The sequence below is a fragment of the Crinia signifera genome, chromosome 1 (assembly GCF_055691185.1).
Source record: "Crinia signifera chromosome 1, ASM5569118v1, whole genome shotgun sequence".
Classification (NCBI taxonomy): Eukaryota; Metazoa; Chordata; class Amphibia; order Anura; family Myobatrachidae; genus Crinia; species Crinia signifera.
The window spans coordinates 177,679,342-177,697,983 of record NC_139217.1 but is presented as its reverse complement, the minus strand read 5'-3'; the positions used below and the strand labels follow the sequence as shown (position 1 = coordinate 177,697,983).

At 44.0% G+C, this 18,642-nt stretch overlaps 1 protein-coding gene across 1 annotated transcript in view; it reads left to right on the top strand.

The window, feature by feature from the left end:
* The window catches only part of EGF (epidermal growth factor), a 125,092-nt gene that overhangs the window by 54,625 nt on the left and 51,825 nt on the right, over positions 1–18,642 (top strand). The window contains exons 9-11 of the mRNA XM_083178130.1: positions 11,079–11,204; positions 12,230–12,366; positions 18,046–18,194. Coding sequence (XP_083034256.1) covers positions 11,079–11,204; positions 12,230–12,366; positions 18,046–18,194 — 412 coding nt within the window. The remainder of the gene's footprint in view (positions 1–11,078; positions 11,205–12,229; positions 12,367–18,045; positions 18,195–18,642) is intronic.

Genomic DNA, 18,642 nt, shown 5'->3' with positions numbered 1-18,642 from the left:
AGCATCAACTCACAGCATCTACTGCACAGACACGCATTCTCCTCCAGCCGGAGTCGAGCGCTCGGTCCCCGGTGACGTCATCGCGACATCGCGTCATCGCGACAACCCGGAAGTAGCGTCTGAGCAGGCCGCACTTCCAGCAGAGCGGCTACACACTTCTCAAGCCGGCCGGGTGAGCATCCCTCACCTCGGAGTGGCACTCACAGCCCGGGACTTCAGCACAGCACCGCTGCGTACCACTCTGCAAGAGGATCACTGGGGTAAGACTCCTGGGAGCGGGACGCCGCCACCCAGCACAACACATACAATCATCAAGTGACTTTGCCTCCAGCCCCCCTTTGCTGTTGTTCGCTCTGGACTGTACTCCCACCCATTTGCCCCACTCACAACCCCTTTCCTCATTCTCATCTGCTCGCATAAGACATAAGCCTGCTGGTTTATGGTTAAAGGGTTCTGCTGACCCCTTACACCCGCAAGGGCTTATCACCAGCAGCTTCCACATCATCCCCACCTGTATGAGACATAAAGAATAGTTTTGTGGTGCTGCGCTCCGTTAATGAAAATTCTACAGGCTGTTTTAAAATAAATTGTTGTTCTTTATTTGTAAGTAGTAGTACTGGGTATACGGCAATAAACCTTTTCAATACAAACGCCTGACGCTAAGGACAGGAATATTATATTCCTTCAAGGTTTTTACAATTGCTCGTGGTGAATAAACATGCGACACATGCACTATGTACCTGGACCATGTGCGCTAATTTACAAGGCAAGTATATGGTACATTACAAAAAATGTAGATAAAGAACAAAACATAACGATACTGAACAAAGAAAAAAATGAAAAAAAAAAAAAAAAATGAAAAAAATGAAAAATGAAAAAAATGCAGAAAAAATCAACACAAGTGTGTCGTCAGTTATCTGTCCAATAGATTGGACGGTGTGTGCACAGTTGTCGCAATATTGTGCGATAATTGCAGTAAATTTAGGGTTCCTTGGTGAGAAAAAAATGTGTTCAAACTTAGTCTGTGCTTTAGAACAATGTCGAGCGGCGTCCCGCTAATTGTACTCCTCCTGTCAATTAATTACCGGTTATTGTTGGTACCTGTAGGTTGGTGTTCGTGTTCGGTCGCGGTTTTTCTCGTTGGGAGGTGGCTTGGGATCACAGGGTCCTGGACTTGGGTGCTGCGCCCGTCTGCTACGTCGCACCGGCAGGTCCGTGCGTTACACGGCTGACCGGGCTGTAGTGAGGCAGACGCTACTCCCTGTCTGGAGATGGAGCGGCTCACCGTTTCTGGATGGAGATCCTTCACGGTGACCGCTCGGTCTCCTGTACAAGACTCTGTATGACCAGCCTGGCTCGCCCTCCTCTAGATACTCACCACTGCCGGTACACTTGGTTTCCTTCAGTCTCGCTCAGGTCTCCGCTGCGTGGCGGTGTGTGCACCCACCGGCCGCTTCGACGTGGGATCCTTCCAGATGTTACTAGCTTGGTTGCTAGCAGGTATAAATATGGTAGTAGTGTGTACCCTCCAACGCGTTTCGGCTTCTGCCTTCTTCTAGGGAGATTGAGTTTTGAATCAGTGGTGTTCTTTATATGTCCCTCCATTTCTCTCATCATGTCCCTGGTTGGTTCATATTTCTGAGTCTCTAATTGGTCTAGGTCCTGGACTGGTTCCTGATTGGTCTATGGCCTGCACATGTCCTTTGTTTACTTTCGTCTAGGTCCTGGACTGGTTCCTGATTGGTCTATGTCCTGCACATGTCCTTTGTTTACTTTCGTCTAGGTCCTGGACTGGTTCCTGATTGGTCTATGTCCTGCACATGTCCTTTGTTTACTTTCGTCTAGGTCCTGGACTGGTTCCTGATTGGTCTATGTCCTGCACATGTCCTTTGTTTACTTTCTGTCTTGATTCTATAGTAGTTACAAATAATGTTGATGTTTATACACAATTATACGATGTTTCCTATCTGTTGCTGGTTCTGCTCCCGGGTTAAGTGTGTGATAAACTATTTTAGTTTGTTTGTTTCTTTTATCAAAGAAATACCATTATTATTTGTTAGGACAGTAGTTTCTATATTTAGTGTTTGTAGGGTATGGTCGGTATTGGGCAAGTGGTAATTAAGGTAATAATTATTTTGATGATTTAAATGGGTGTTTATTTGTCCTTACTAATAGTTTTTTGGTTTATTTGTTGCTTATTTATTTGTTTATCTTGTGGTTTGGGTGCGATGATAAAAGTGGTTTTTAACAGATATCTGTCCCTATTTCTTCCCAACTATGGCTTTCACTTCGTTATCTACGTTGAGTCCCCGAGGTTTCAGTGTTTTTAATTCGTACATGTACCTGAGTTCAAGTTTGTTTATTTTCTGTGTGAAGTCTCCTCCCCTCCAGTTGTTTTTGACTTCTTCTATTCCGATAAATCTAAGTGTACTCGGATTGCCATTGTGGTGGTCATGGAAATGTTTTGATAGGTTATGTTCCTCGTTGTTTTTGTTGATATTTCGGATGTGTTCATTAATTCTTGTTTTTAGGGGTCTTGTTGTTCTTCCTACATATTGCTTATTGCATCCACATTCTAGCAGGTAGATCACTCCGTTAATGTTACAGGTGATTCTGTTTTTTATTTTATTTTAAGTTTCTTGGGTCGATGTGGATTTAAATGTTTTTATTGGTTGGGTGGTCTTTTGTTTTTGGTTTTTGCAGCCTATGCATGTTCCACAATAGTAGAAGCCTGTATTGGATTCACTTTTATTAATGGTTGACTGGATTTGTTGCTTTGGGGGGATGTGGTTTTTTATCAATTTTTGTTTAATGTCAGGGGCTTTTCTGTATATTATTCTAGGTTTTTCTGGGAGAATGTCTGCAAGTGTTTCATCTTGTAATAATAACGGGCAGTGTTTTTTTAGGATATATTGTAATTGTTTTGATTCCTTCGAGTATTGGGTGATGAATAGTACCTCTTCGCTTATTTTGTTGTTTTTCTCTTTGTAACTCAGGAGGTCCTTTCTCTCTATTCTCTCTACTTCTTTGCATGCAGTTTCTAGCTCAGTGGGTTTGTAGTCCTTTTCTATGAATTGTGATATCATGTCAGTACTTTGTTTTATGTAGTCTGTGTTTTTAGAGCAATTGCGTTTTAATCTGATAAACTGGCTTTTTGGGATGGATTTTAACCAGTTGGGATGATGCCAACTGGTAGATAGTATAAAACTATTGACATCAACTGATTTTTTGTATGTGTTTGTATGAATTGTGCCATCTTCAATGAAGATCCTGAGATCCAGGAATTCTACTTCTCGTTTACTGTATTTGTTTGTGAATATCAGGTTATTGTTGTTTTTGTTCAGGTATTCTAGGAAGTTTTGTAATGATTTCTCGTCCCCTCTCCAGATAAATAGTATGTCGTCTATGAAGCGTTTCCAGAGCACGAGATTTGACCCTGGGCCCCCCTCTGTCCATATGTACTTGTCCTCCCACCAACTCATGAACAGGTTAGCGTACCCAGGGGCAAATCTCGTGCCCATTGCAGTCCCTGTTGTCTGAATGTAGTACTGTTCCTCAAACCACACATAGTTGTGTTTCAGAATGAATGTGATACTGTCTATAATGAATTTGGTTTGCTCGGGTAAGATGTTGGAGTCTTTGTCTAGGTGATATTTTATGCTGTCTGTGCCTTGTTTGTGATCTATTATGCTGTACAGTGAGGTGACATCAGATGTGACTAACCAGAACTCCTCTTCCCATGTTTGGTTTTGAAGGTGGTTGAGAATTTATTCCGGATATGATTGGTCTGACCAATCATATCCGGAATAAATTCTCTAACATCAAATCTTTCACACTACATTGACACATTCCTACAACCATATGTACAACAACAACAATCATACATACGAGACACGACACACATACTCAACCACCTTCAAAACCAAACATGGGAAGAGAAGTTCTGGTTAGTCACATCTGATGTCACCTCACTGTACAGCATAATAGATCACAAACAAGGCACAGACAGCATAAAATATCACCTAGACAAAGACTCCAACATCTTACCCGAGCAAACCAAATTCATTATAGACAGTATCACATTCATTCTGAAACACAACTATGTGTGGTTTGAGGAACAGTACTACATTCAGACAACAGGGACTGCAATGGGCACGAGATTTGCCCCTGGGTACGCTAACCTGTTCATGAGTTGGTGGGAGGACAAGTACATATGGACAGAGGGGGGCCCAGGGTCAAATCTCGTGCTCTGGAAACGCTTCATAGACGACATACTATTTATCTGGAGAGGGGACGAGAAATCATTACAAAACTTCCTAGAATACCTGAACAAAAACAACAATAACCTGATATTCACAAACAAATACAGTAAACGAGAAGTAGAATTCCTGGATCTCAGGATCTTCATTGAAGATGGCACAATTCATACAAACACATACAAAAAATCAGTTGATGTCAATAGTTTTATACTATCTACCAGTTGGCATCATCCCAACTGGTTAAAATCCATCCCAAAAAGCCAGTTTATCAGATTAAAACGCAATTGCTCTAAAAACACAGACTACATAAAACAAAGTACTGACATGATATCACAATTCATAGAAAAGGACTACAAACCCACTGAGCTAGAAACTGCATGCAAAGAAGTAGAGAGAATAGAGAGAAAGGACCTCCTGAGTTACAAAGAGAAAAACAACAAAATAAGCGAAGAGGTACTATTCATCACCCAATACTCGAAGGAATCAAAACAATTACAATATATCCTAAAAAAACACTGGCCGTTATTATTACAAGATGAAACACTTGCAGACATTCTCCCAGAAAAACCTAGAATTATATACAGAAAAGCCCCTGACATTAAACAAAAATTGATAAAAAACCACATCCCCCCAAAGCAACAAATCCAGTCAACCATTAATAAAAGTGAATCCAATACAGGCTTCTACTATTGTGGAACATGCATAGGCTGCAAAAAACAAAAACAAAAGACCACCCAACCAATAAAAACATTTAAATCCACATCGACCCAAGAAACTTATAAAATAAAAAACAGAATCACCTGTAACAGTAAAGGAGTGATCTACCTGCTAGAATGTGGATGCAATAAGCAATATGTAGGAAGAACAACAAGACCCCTAAAAACAAGAATTAATGAACACATCCGAAATATCAACAAAAAAAACGAGGAACATAACCTATCAAAACATTTCCATGACCACCACAATGGCAATCCGAGTACACTTAGATTTATCGGAATAGAAGAGGTCAAAAACAACTGGAGGGGAGGAGACTTCACACAGAAAATAAACAAACTTGAACTCAGGTACATGTACGAATTAAAAACACTGAAACCTCGGGGACTCAACGTAGATAACGAAGTGAAAGCCATAGTTGGGAAGAAATAGGGACAGATATCTGTTAAAAACCACTTTTATCATCGCACCCAAACCACAAGATAAACAAATAAATAAGCAACAAATAAACCAAAAAACTATTAGTAAGGACAAATAAACACCCGTTTAAATCATCAAAATAATTATTACCTTAATTACCACTTGCCCAATACCGACCATACCCTACAAACACTAAATATAGAAACTACTGTCCTAACAAATAATAATGGTATTTCTTTGATAAAAGAAACAAACAAACTAAAATAGTTTATCACACACTTAACCCGGGAGCAGAACCAGCAACAGATAGGAAACATCGTATAATTGTGTATAAACATCAACATTATTTGTAACTACTATAGAATCAAGACAGAAAGTAAACAAAGGACATGTGCAGGACATAGACCAATCAGGAACCAGTCCAGGACCTAGACGAAAGTAAACAAAGGACATGTGCAGGACATAGACCAATCAGGAACCAGTCCAGGACCTAGACGAAAGTAAACAAAGGACATGTGCAGGACATAGACCAATCAGGAACCAGTCCAGGACCTAGACGAAAGTAAACAAAGGACATGTGCAGGCCATAGACCAATCAGGAACCAGTCCAGGACCTAGACCAATTAGAGACTCAGAAATATGAACCAACCAGGGACATGATGAGAGAAATGGAGGGACATTTAAAGAACACCACTGATTCAAAACTCAATCTCCCTAGAAGAAGGCAGAAGCCGAAACGCGTTGGAGGGTACACACTACTACCATATTTATACCTGCTAGCAACCAAGCTAGTAACATCTGGAAGGATCCCACGTCGAAGCGGCCGGTGGGTGCACACACCGCCACGCAGCGGAGACCTGAGCGAGACTGAAGGAAACCAAGTGTACCGGCAGTGGTGAGTATCTAGAGGAGGCTGGTCATACAGAGTCTTGTACAGGAGACCGAGCGGTCACCGTGAAGGATCTCCATCCAGAAACGGTGAGCCGCTCCATCTCCAGACAGGAAGTAGCGTCTGCCTCACTACAGCCCGGTCAGCCGTGTAACGCACGGACCTGCCGGTGCGACGTAGCAGACGGGCGCAGCACCCAAGTCCAGGACCCTGTGATCCCAAGCCACCTCCCAACGAGAAAAACCGCGACCGAACACGAACACCAACCTACAGGTACCAACAATAACCGGTAATTAATTGACAGGAGGAGTACAATTAGCGGGACGCCGCTCGACATTGTTCTAAAGCACAGACTTAGGCCCTTATTCTGGTTGGTGCGGCCAGAGCCGCACACGGTGCTCCGGCCGCACAAACCAATCCCCGCCCACACTACGGATCGCCACGGCCGTCCGTACACGGACGGCTGGCGATCCGCACAAAAATGGTGGGGCGTACGCCTCCACCATGGTGGGAGCTGCCCCCTGCATTCGATGGTCGTCGACCATCGAAGGCAGGGCCGCACGCCACAGCAGCTCCCGCAAGCTGAGACCACACGGACAATCGTCCGTGTGATAGCTTGTATGGGGGCTGAGAGCTGACATCCGGCGACGTCAGCTTTCCGCCCCCATCAGTGGCGTCATAGCCTCATTACCATGCATACGCCCCGCGTTTGCATGGGAACGCCCATGAAACGCGGGGCGTATACATAGGGAAATGAGGCTATTAAGCCCCTCACGCCCCTATACGCCCCCTTTGCGGCGTCTAAATTTTTTGTTCGGCGAATTCCCCTGCACATGCGCAGAGTGACCTGCGCATGTGCAGACGGAAAACATCGGCGGTACGGCCGCACGCGGGCCGTACCGCTCGAATCAGAATAAGGGCCTAAGTTTGAACACATTTTTTTCTCACCAAGGAACCCTAAATTTACTGCAATTATCGCACAATATTGCGACAACTGTGCACACACCGTCCAATCTATTGGACAGATAACTGACGACACGCTTGTGTTGATTTTTTCTGCATTTTTTTCATTTTTCTCATTTTTTTCATTTTTTTTCATTTTTTTCTTTGTTCAGTATCGTTATGTTTTGTTCTTTATCTACATTTTTTGTAATGTACCATATACTTGCCTTGTAAATTAGCGCACATGGTCCAGGTACATAGTGCATGTGTCGCATGTTTATTCACCACGAGCAATTGTAAAAACCTTGAAGGAATATAATATTCCTGTCCTTAGCGTCAGGCGTTTGTATTGAAAAGGTTTATTGCCGTATACCCAGTACTACTACTTACAAATAAAGAACAACAATTTATTTTAAAACAGCCTGTAGAATTTTCATTAACGGAGTGCAGCACCACAAAACTATTCTTTATATCTTGCCCATTTCTTAAACGGGATTAGTCACCCGTTTAGGTGCAGCTGCTAGTTAAAGAATATCAAAAAGATAGATTCAGTGCGCAGGTACAAACCCCTCGTTCTCTATATTGTATGAGACATAAGCCTGCTAGGCTTATGGTAGAAAGGGGCCTGCTGGCACCCCAATTCCCCCACGGGGCTCATTCAAGGCACACACCTTCACCCTTATTTCATATGTACATGTATTTGCAACTATAGAAATAAAAGACATTTTTGATTTCACACCATCAGCATTGTGTCACTCATTTACACATACAGAGGAGAGCGCTTAACTAAAACCTCTGATTTAAGCCTAGTGAGTGCCTTTCACACAGCGCCTGTAACCGCCAGATCACCTCCGCTGGCAGATGCCGGCAGAGAGATGATCATATAGGCTCTAAAGTGTTTTTATGCTGAAACACGTAATCATAGTCCTGCCTTTTTTTTCCACACTGTATAGAAGGGGGAGGAGCCACAATGATGCAACCTTGTCAAGTCTGGTGAGCACAGCGAGCCACCGAGCCCCGCGTGTGGACTCATAAAATGAGCCTGAAGAGCGGCGAGCGGACATGGAATACACATCAAGTAATAAGCGCCCCCTCGCGGGGCTCACTGCACTCACCACGCTTCGGGCTTGTTGGCTCGCTGCGCTCGCCACACTTTATACACCTGTCATGTCATCCATCTTAAACAATAATGATGACACGTGTTAACTGTGCTAACTATGTAAGCTCCAGATAGCCTCAAACTTATTGACTGCGCTGACTACACGCTAACGGCGTAACGCTGACTGACTATGCTAACGTACATAAGCTACGGCTAGCCGCAAACGTACTGACTATGCTGGCTTCAGCTGCAGGAACACTACGCAGATACTGACAGGGACGCTGACTATGATAACTATGCTGGCCGCAGGAACACTACGCTGATTTTGACAGGGGCTGCAGGAACACAATGCTGATACTGACAGGGATGCTGACAACGCTAACTACACTGGCCACGGGAACACTACGCTGATTCTGACAGGGACACTACGCTGACTACGTAGCTGCTGCCGTGAAACTACACATGTACCCGCCAGTCTTATGGCAAAATGTACCTTAGCTGATAACCTGTTATGTGAAATGTTCACTAAACTTTCTCCGATGTAAAGTTCTATGTACAAAAAGAATACAATTTACTGGGAGAAATTTATTAAGAATACAAATTCATATTTGTATTATTAATACAACAGAATCCGACTGCCATCGTTGTATTGTGACGAACATGCGATACGTAAAAAGGGCAGATTTACTAATCTGCCCTATTTACAGAATCGTATTTAGCCAATGGCGTAGGCAGCTGTATTCTGTCATATTTGTATTTAGCAGCCAAATATATGACCGCTAAATACAAATACGAATCGGCAGCCTGCATGGATCAGTCAGATCCGTGCAGGCTGCAGTGTAAAAAGAAAAAGAAAAAGAAAAATAAATATGTAGGGGTCAATAAGGAGTCGCTAGGCGGCCAATATTGCTATTCGTAGGGGAGCCGCAGAATGCAAACATTCTGTGGCTTCTCCCCAGTCCTTGCTGGCATCAGGCATTTGGTTTTTTATTTTGCCAAGTTAGCTGGATGCCTACAGGGACAGAAGATGACATGCGGTGCAGGCTTGCTGGGAATCATAGTTCCACAGCAATACACAATTGTTTTAATCTATTTTTTACACCAACATCAGCAGGGTGCCCCTTCATTGGGGGGGGTCCCACTTCCCCAGTATCCCTGCCCAGGCTGACCAGTCAGGGGGTAAATGCTTTGGCCACGGGACCTTATATAATAAGTGTCCCACAGCTGTGGCATTACCCTGCTGGCTGGCTTGGCCCCCTCTTTTGGTAACAGGACTGGCCCTTGAGTTCGGTGCTGGTTTTAAAAAATACAGGGGACCCCTATTTGATTTGTTCACTGATTTTTAAAACCAGGACCGGCTCTTTGAGCCTGGTTATGGTTATGGCCGGAGGGGATGGCGTTTTTTAAAACTTTTTTTTTTTTTTTACACTGAAGCCTGCACGGATCTGACTGATCTGCCAAATTTGCCTGGAAAATGAGGTGTATTTTCCAGGCGTATTTTACTGGCTGTATCCCACTAATTAGTGGACGTATGTTACATACAGCCGCTTAATAAATTAGAATGGGGATTCCTAGTCGTATTTTTATGATGGCGTATATATGTGCCATAAATAGGAATACGAATTGACATACTGTATTTTCGACATAGTAAATACTGAAAATACGAATATGCCTAATATACTGTAGGCGTATTTACTTATACAAATATGCCTATTTTAGGCATATTTCGCTTAGTAATTTTCCCCCAAATATCTGTAATATTGACTATTATTTTACTCTGGCAACTGTGGGAACTAGTCTATGAAGGCTGGGGTAATAAATGGTTCAGAACTTACTTTGATTGAGTGCCTACGAAACATGTCCAAAACCAAGCTTTGTGGAGCTCTTCACAGGACAGTAACCCCACAGTATGGTAAATCCACAAGTGCCCTAGTTAAAGATACACCAAGGGCCCCGATGGGCAGACTGGCCATCTGGCACTTCTGGCAAATGCCAGAGGGGCCGATAGCCAGGTGGGCCAATTTCTACTTGCAAGGTGTAGGCTCCACTTCCCGATCGGCAAATAGAGAGAGCCACTGGACTAACGGCGGGTCCGACAGTTCTCTATGCACCGCTGAAGCCCAGGAGAGAGGGGTGCATCACATGCCACAATTCCCCTCTCTTGTGCAAGCCGGTAGAGGCAGCGTTCGCATGCGCGGTGTATGTGTGCACATGCACAAATGCCAGGGCCAATTTGGCGGCCCAGTCCGTAGCTGGTTCTCAGACTAGGTCATGAGGACCCCACACCGTTCACTTTTTCTAGGTCATCCGACAGGTGCATTCATTACTCATTGACACATTTTAAAAGATCCTCAGGTAGAGCTAATTATTTCACTTGTGGTTCTGTGAGGAGACCTGCAAAAACTGGCACTGTGTGGGGACCGAGTTTCATAACCTGTGAGATACATAATGTATAGTTGTTGCTCAGGTCTGAAAAAACATCTGCAGTATATATGTACAATTCCCAGTAATGGTCACTGTGGTTCTTCTTCTATAGAAGTGCACCCAGTAATGCAAAAAGGTAAATACATTAACACATTGAAACTGGTGAATTTATAAAAACACATTTGGCCTAATTCATGTAATTTCCTATGCTATGAAACTGCTATGGTTGGTATGAATTGGGCCAGTGTTAAGTGCGCCAAATTGTATCTACAGTAGTTTATATTAATACATACCACATTATCAGATATGTAGTACAAATGTTGTTTTCAAGGTTGCTCCACTCCAGACAATGGTGGCTGTAGTCAATTGTGCAGGAAATCCAGAGGAGAAAACTGGGAATGTGACTGTTTTCCTGGGTACACCTTACAGTGGGATAAGAAACACTGCCTCGCTTCAGGTCAGTAACACTTCATATATTTTTTTCATTTATTGCTGTTCCTAAGTGAGTGGTATAGCTCACAGACAATGTCTAGTCAGACAGTCAATAGGTCAACACAAACAATGTCTAACTAATGCAGGTCTATTTTTGTCAATGTTTAACTAATGCATGTCTAACTTTTGTCATTGTCTAATAACTGCATGTCTAACTTTTGTCTTTGTCTAATAACTGCATGTCTAACTTTTGTAATTTTCTAACTAATGCACGTCTAACTTTTGTCAATGTCTAACTAATGCATGTCTAACTTTTGTCAATGTCTAACTAATGCAGGTCTATTTTTTGTCAATGTCTAACTAATGCAGGTCTATTTTTTGTCCATGTCTATCTAATGCATGTCTAACTTTTTCAATGTCTAACTAATGCATGTCTGACTTTTTCCATGTCTATCTAATGCATGTCTAATCTAATCTGTCAAAATGTTTTTAAGCCGTATCTGCATGTATCGCAAAGGCAAATGCCGTATGATGAGTCTGAAGTTTAATTTACAGTATGTGTGTGCATATGCATATGCCTTTTCTGGGTAGTAAGCATCAGGACACTTAGGGCCAGATGTATCAACTGCAAGTTTGATGTCCCTTTGCACCCACCAGTGAGGGTGGGGGGCGGCGGCAAATGGACACTGGTCATTCCCATGGAAATGAGGCAGTGACGCATACCACCGATATCAGCTGACTGCCCTGTCCTCATGGTCAGGGTGCATGCAAAGCTGCTGAGAGTGATGTGGTACCTGCCCACAAGGCTGCTGGATGTTTAGGCAAACAATTTTGGCGAGCAAGAGGGGCGGGTGGCTGGACGAGCGGCGGGCGGCATTAAAATCACATGCAGTGCTTCCACTGCATGTGAACCAGAATAACCCCTCCTAAGGGGGAGAATTTGGTGAATAAAGTCTTTGTCAAAATGACTAAAACTTAAATGTTTTTCTTTGTGATAACTTTCATTTCTACAATGTTCAATCTCAAACCTGTTTTTTTCCCCAAGTACAGGTCCACGGCCATTCCTACTGTTTGCAAATGTACATGACATACGGAGAATGAACTTTGATGGAACACATTATGAAAGTCTATTGGACTCACAGATGGGCAGAGTCTTTGCACTGGATTATGACCCTGTGGAAGATAGGGTAGTGTATACTGATCATATACAGCCATTCTCCATTGTACTGTATGCGTTACCCATGTTTTCATATCTCCTCAATAATTCAGTGACTTTATTGAGTGTTTCACATTGCCAGGAAGTCTCATATCTGGAATCCAAAGATATTGCTCAGTGGTTGAGTAATTGAAGCCTGCTAATGCTATGGCACCTTGTTAGGCAGGAGCCACAGCCTAATCAGGGGTCAAATACTATCCTCCCAGAAGCCCACACATCACTCATCCACAGATGCTTCCAAATGCCCCTCAACATACAGATGGGTCTTTTCCCATCTTTGCAGGGGATGGCGCTGGCGTCGCCAGCCGCCATCCCCCGCCAGCGCCATGGCGATCGTGAGAAGGGGACGCGCGCGCACGAGAGGCGCGCGCGCCCCCTTCCGACGGCGCTTCCAAACGTTTCCCCGGGTCCCCGCCGGCTTGCCGGCGGTAACCCGGGGTCCCCGCCGCCTGCCCGCATCCCCCCTAACCCCCCCCTTACCCCGGACAGGACAGGGTTTCCGCCACTCTAGCGACGGAGACTGAGACGCGCGGGTCGCCAGCGCGTACGTTCTGGCGACCCGCCAGCAAGGATGTGCATAGGCACATACTGTAGGCGTGCGCACATAGAGTGTTAGAGGTTCACAGGCACCCCCTAATGCTGTGCCCACCCTTATATACTTTTGCTTTTTAGAACTGGTATTCCATTAAAACAAGCGCCCATCAATCAAGTATGTGTGTTTTGCATTGTTAATTGTACTAGAACATTGTCATATCACTACATACCTGCGTCATCCATATATGTTTATGACTTTATTTGCATGTACTGTTACACAGAGTAAGTAGAAGATTAAAAACTGAACTAGGCAGGAGATTATGTTGTGGCTGAGAGATGTTTTATATTGTAGTGAGGGCCAATAGCTGATGGTAGACACGTCTGATTGGTAGTGTTAGACACACCCAATGGGCCTGTAAGATACCCCGTAATGATATGTGCACCCCCTAATGAAATGTGCTGCGCACGCCTATGCCCCTCAAATCTTTCACATGCCCTTAGACTATCACTTGCTTGAACCTACCCAGAATACCCCACATGTCCCAAGGGCACTGTCAGTGAAAATGAAGCAGCACTTATTTTGATTTTTTTTTATATATATAATAAAAACTATGTTGTAAATATTTGTACAGAGCTAAGTGGTAATACTAAGTGCATACTTCTGTACATCAACAAAAGTTTTGACAGTTCTGTCATTGGTAACATCAGTAGACATTTATCACTTACACATTTACAAACTCATTTATTCAGCTTGAATGTATATTGTTGTAATATTAACAATGTACCACAAGATGGTGCTGTTACCTGCTTTCAAGACTCGTGTAGAAAGAAACTAGTGACAGTAGCAACTAAATTGAGTTTGTTATTAAATGAATATTTAGAGGGCATTTGAGTAATTATATCCATTTAAATCAGCAGTATTTAAATGTATTCAACATAAAAGTTATAAAAGCATACTGTATACAAGATCTACTTATTGAAAATCTCCCACGTGTCTTATTTTTCCCAGGACAGTCACCGTTTTGCTCCTGTAAATCTGTTGGATTATGCACAGATTAACTGTATTAAACACATTACGATTCTCTGTTTTACCGTATTTGGCTTTCCAGAAAAAGAAAGCATCCTGTGTTTTGTTTATGGAAGTAAACTATTCAGGCAGTAATGCTAACCATTACACCGTCCGTGCAGCCCAATTATGGACTCAACATCCATAAGGTACAGCAGACACTGGGCCCATAGGCGAATCTAGAATTATGGTAATGGGTGGTCCCAGATCTAGATATAACAGTAGGGGGACCTTTGCGCGGCGTAGCCGCGCTGCAAAAATGGGCGTGGTCTCATGGGAAGGAGGCGTGGCATCACAAAAAGGGGTGTGGTATTACACTTTAGACCATACACAGTAATGCCCATTACACATTTTAGCAAACTCCGTAATACCCATTACACATAAAGCCACACGCCGTAATGCCAATTACACATAAGGCCACACACCATAATGCCCATTACACATTGTGCCACACATCATGATGCCCATTACATACTATATAACAAACCGTAATGCCCATTACATATTTGCCACATAAGTGCTGCTTACCTACGTGCTCATTGCTAGGTGGTTCTAGCTTGATGGCACTATAGTACCCATTACACATGATGCCGCACACCATAGTACCCATTACACATGATGCCGCACACCATAGTACCCATTATACATGATGCCGCACACCATAGTACCCATTACACATGATGCCGCACACCATAGTACCCATTACACATGACGCCGCACACCATAGTACCCATTACACACGATGCCGCACACCATAGTACCCATTACACATGATGCCGCGCACAATAGTACCCATTACGCATGATGCTGCACACATAATGTCCCTTACACATGATGCTGCACACATAATGCCGCTTACACATGATGCTGCACACCGTAATGCCCCTTACACATTAAGCCACACATTATGCGTAATGCCCCCACATAATGCCACTTGTAGCGTCCCTTAAGCAATGCCCCCAAAAGTGCCACTTACTGTAAATTTTTATATGAGCCTTCACTGCTGCTGCAGGGAGAGATGGAGAGCGGTGCAGCTGCTTCTATGGGGAGAGGAGCAGAGCGCAGCGCAGCGCACGCTCCCACTCCCCTCCTGGTGTCCCCTCTAGCCGAGGGGACATTTTAAATATTGTGCGCGCTGTTGTTGTGCGTGAAGCTGCAGGGGTGACAGTCATTGACAGTTGGGCAGAGAGCAGGGGCTGCCCGGCTGTATTCAGAGCACTGCAGGTCACGGCTGTTTGAAATAATACCCCTTTCACAACAGAAAATGCAGGGATTTACCCGGGAATATGGTCCCAGGATTATGCAGGGACATTCCCACGCTGACCCCTTATACACCAGCCTAGTCCCTGCATTTTCTATTGCGAGGGGGAGAGACAACCACTCCCCTCTCCCTACTCCCCTTTAACCAACCAGCTATATCTTCGGAACCAACTGACCCATTTACATGAGACACGTATCATATTGAAGAACTTTTGAGTTGGCTTCGAATGATTTTGGTCCCGTGAAACTGGGCTGTTTGGTTCCAGAGAAATCTGCCCTCAAAGAACATAAACAGCCATGAAATTACATTTAAGACATGAAAAAAAAAACGGTTTAACCTCAATATCCCTGGAACCAATTAACCCATATGAATCCAGCCTGGTATCAGATTGAAGGCCCAGCGATTTGGGTTTGACTGAGATCAACCTCGAGCTTCAGTGATGCCGAAGGGGGAACTGGCAGCCGTTGAACTGGGTGGGGGTCGGAATTAGCGTGTCCCATGTTATCCTATAGGGAAAACGTTCCAGCTTTGCCTGGCCGTATCTCCGGTTCCCGGGGGGCTAGAGACACGGGGCTGGGCTCGTTGGAAAGCCCTGGTCCTCAGCTACAACATGGGCTAATGGGTGGTCCTGTGCACCCCCGGACCACCCCCTAGATTCGCCTATGACTGGGCCTAATATAAACCTGATCGCTGCTGTGCTAATTCACACAGAATACGATTATCGATGAATGTCGCAAGCCTATGGACGCAATGTGCGTGCCAGAGACTGCGAGAGAAAGAATCCTGCTACTTTTTTCTTTTTCTGGGCATTCACAAGGTGGCTGACAGGAAGTAGGTGTCTGGGGGTGGTAACTGGCTGTTTAGTGGGAGCGTTAAGAAAAATGCTAGGCTTGCCAGAAAAAAATGCAGGAGTGCTCAAGCGTTTTAGGGCAGGGTTGTGATGTCAGACCCGGCTGGATATGCCTGTATTCATTGCAGCTGCCAAGTAAGTACAGGGCCATACAGCGCTTGCGATCAGTGGTGAACAGTATAAAAATCACTCACTGGCGAGCGTCTTGCAAGGGGGTTTGGATGCAAAATCTTCACTAGCCGTACACATAATTTGCAATGGGGATTTCAGTGGGGCAGCATCTATCTATTTGCTGGCTGATGCACATTTGCTCAGCAGCAATAAGGTCTGAATTACCCTCATTGTTCATTCATGGTAACCAACCCTCTAATAATGTCTGGGAGAGTCCTGGATTATTACAATAACTCCAGTGCATCTTCTCACCAGTCTGTAAATTGAGCAGGAATGTGTTATAATAATGCAAATTATTTATTACCAGTTATTTTCAAAGCATGCACATATTTTGCAGGAATTTAACTAAAGCAAAAGGCGAATTTATGGGCGAATATATAAATTGCATACCATAGGCGTTTCTATAGGCGTTTCTATAATGGGTGCAGTGGGCATATGGACCCCTGGGTCCAGGGGGGCCCACACTGCACCCATACAGTATGTTATACTTACCCAGTGCCAGATTAAGCCTTCGGGGGGCCCGGGGCACTTTAGACAGGGGGGCCCCCTTGCACTTGTCATTACTGGCCGCAAACTGCATGGGGGAATATTACACTGTCAAAACACAGAGTAAAGGCAGTATAAACTTGGTCAATGGGTAACTTCAGGGGATATATATATATATATATATATATATATATATATATACATACATACATACATACATACATACATACCACATGAAAAGCCTGTGTTTGTCCCTCTGCACCTTACTCTGTAGGAGACCTCACAGTCCCAGTGCTGACTCTGATTAAAAACCCTCCCATGACTAGGCTGCTGCTGCTGTTCTCCATGTAATGAGCTCCAAAAATCAGAGCTCAGCACAAACGTCTCAGCCTCTACCCTCTGGTGCAAAGTGTCATGGGACTTAGTCATCTCCCAGTAATGCACTGCACACTTGGCTCCCAATGCTCAGCACCATTAATCATTGTCACATTGGCAGATAGGTGAAGCTGCAGCACTACCCCACTCCCATGCACAAAACCTTTAGCTAAAAAAAATACATGCCAACCACAGGGGGCCCCTAGCTAGAGGGGGGCCCAGGGGCACTGACCCCTTGTGCCTCCATTATAATCCGGCCCTGTACTTACCTCTCCAGAGTCCTTCACCGGTACCTCAGCAACGAAGGCCATTTCCAAGTGATTTACACATGCACACTGGATATGTCTCCTGGAACAAGGAGTGGGCGCCATGTTCCCGGAGACCTGCGCATCTGCAGTAGACTCTGGCATAATGCCAGAGTCTACTCACCATCAGAGAGGAGGTTGCCCGCTGCAGAGGCTGCATGCGGGTCCACTCCTCTCTTAAAACACCCCTTCTCTGCACAGTTAGGTCCATGGTGGGAATTAAACCAATGATCTCAGTGCAGTTAGGCCGTAATGCTAACCATTATGCCATTCCAGCTGTCTGCAGACCCCTTGTAAGGCTATGTAAGGAAAGCATGTGAAGGGAGAGTGCTTACATCAACAAGCTCTATAAGGCATACAATATTATTTGATGCCTATGCTTTATACAGTACATACAGTATGTATATCACTAGGACTTGGAGAAATATGAGATCTCATTTTAGGTCAAATGAATGCAGCTATACAGGGATTTCTAAATGATACATTCAGATTTTATTACACAAGTGTACTTTTATTAATGTATTGATTCCATTCATGTAGCTTGCAGTACACTGTACATCTCCAGTGTCATGTTTTATGCATTTACACAATTTTATTCTTAGATTTACTTTGCACACACAGCTCTGAAGTGCATAGAAAGTGCAAAGATGGATGGCAGTGGTCGTGACAAAGTGATTTCTGAGGCCTTGGACACCCCAGAGGGGGTTGCTATTGATGCTAATAACCGAAAACTATACTGGACTGACAGAGGGTATGGCTTTTATGTATTCCAATACTTTGTGGTTTGGGAGCCATTGTAGAAAAAAAGTGTATGTTATTGTTGCTACAATTTGTTTCATTTATTTACTTACAGTCAGCATACTGTATTGTGCTCAGTCACATCGAGATGTGATTAAAATACCGACAGTCAGGATCCTGATTGTCAGTGGGGCAGATTCAGACCCTTTGGAAAGGCTGCAAATTCTCAACCAATCTGATAATCGGAGGTCCACTATGCATATGAGTGAGGTTAGGCTTAGGCTGCGGGAGGGGTAGGTTAGAGTTAGGTTGCAGGAAGGGTGAGTTAGGGTTAATATTATCTGTAGGGAACTTGGAAGTGTAGGGACTCTGATCATCAAGATCCTGCATTTTTTTTAAAGGTCGTGTTTTGAAGTGAAACAGGCTATTTTCAGAGGTATGTGGGAATGCATCCGTTTAAA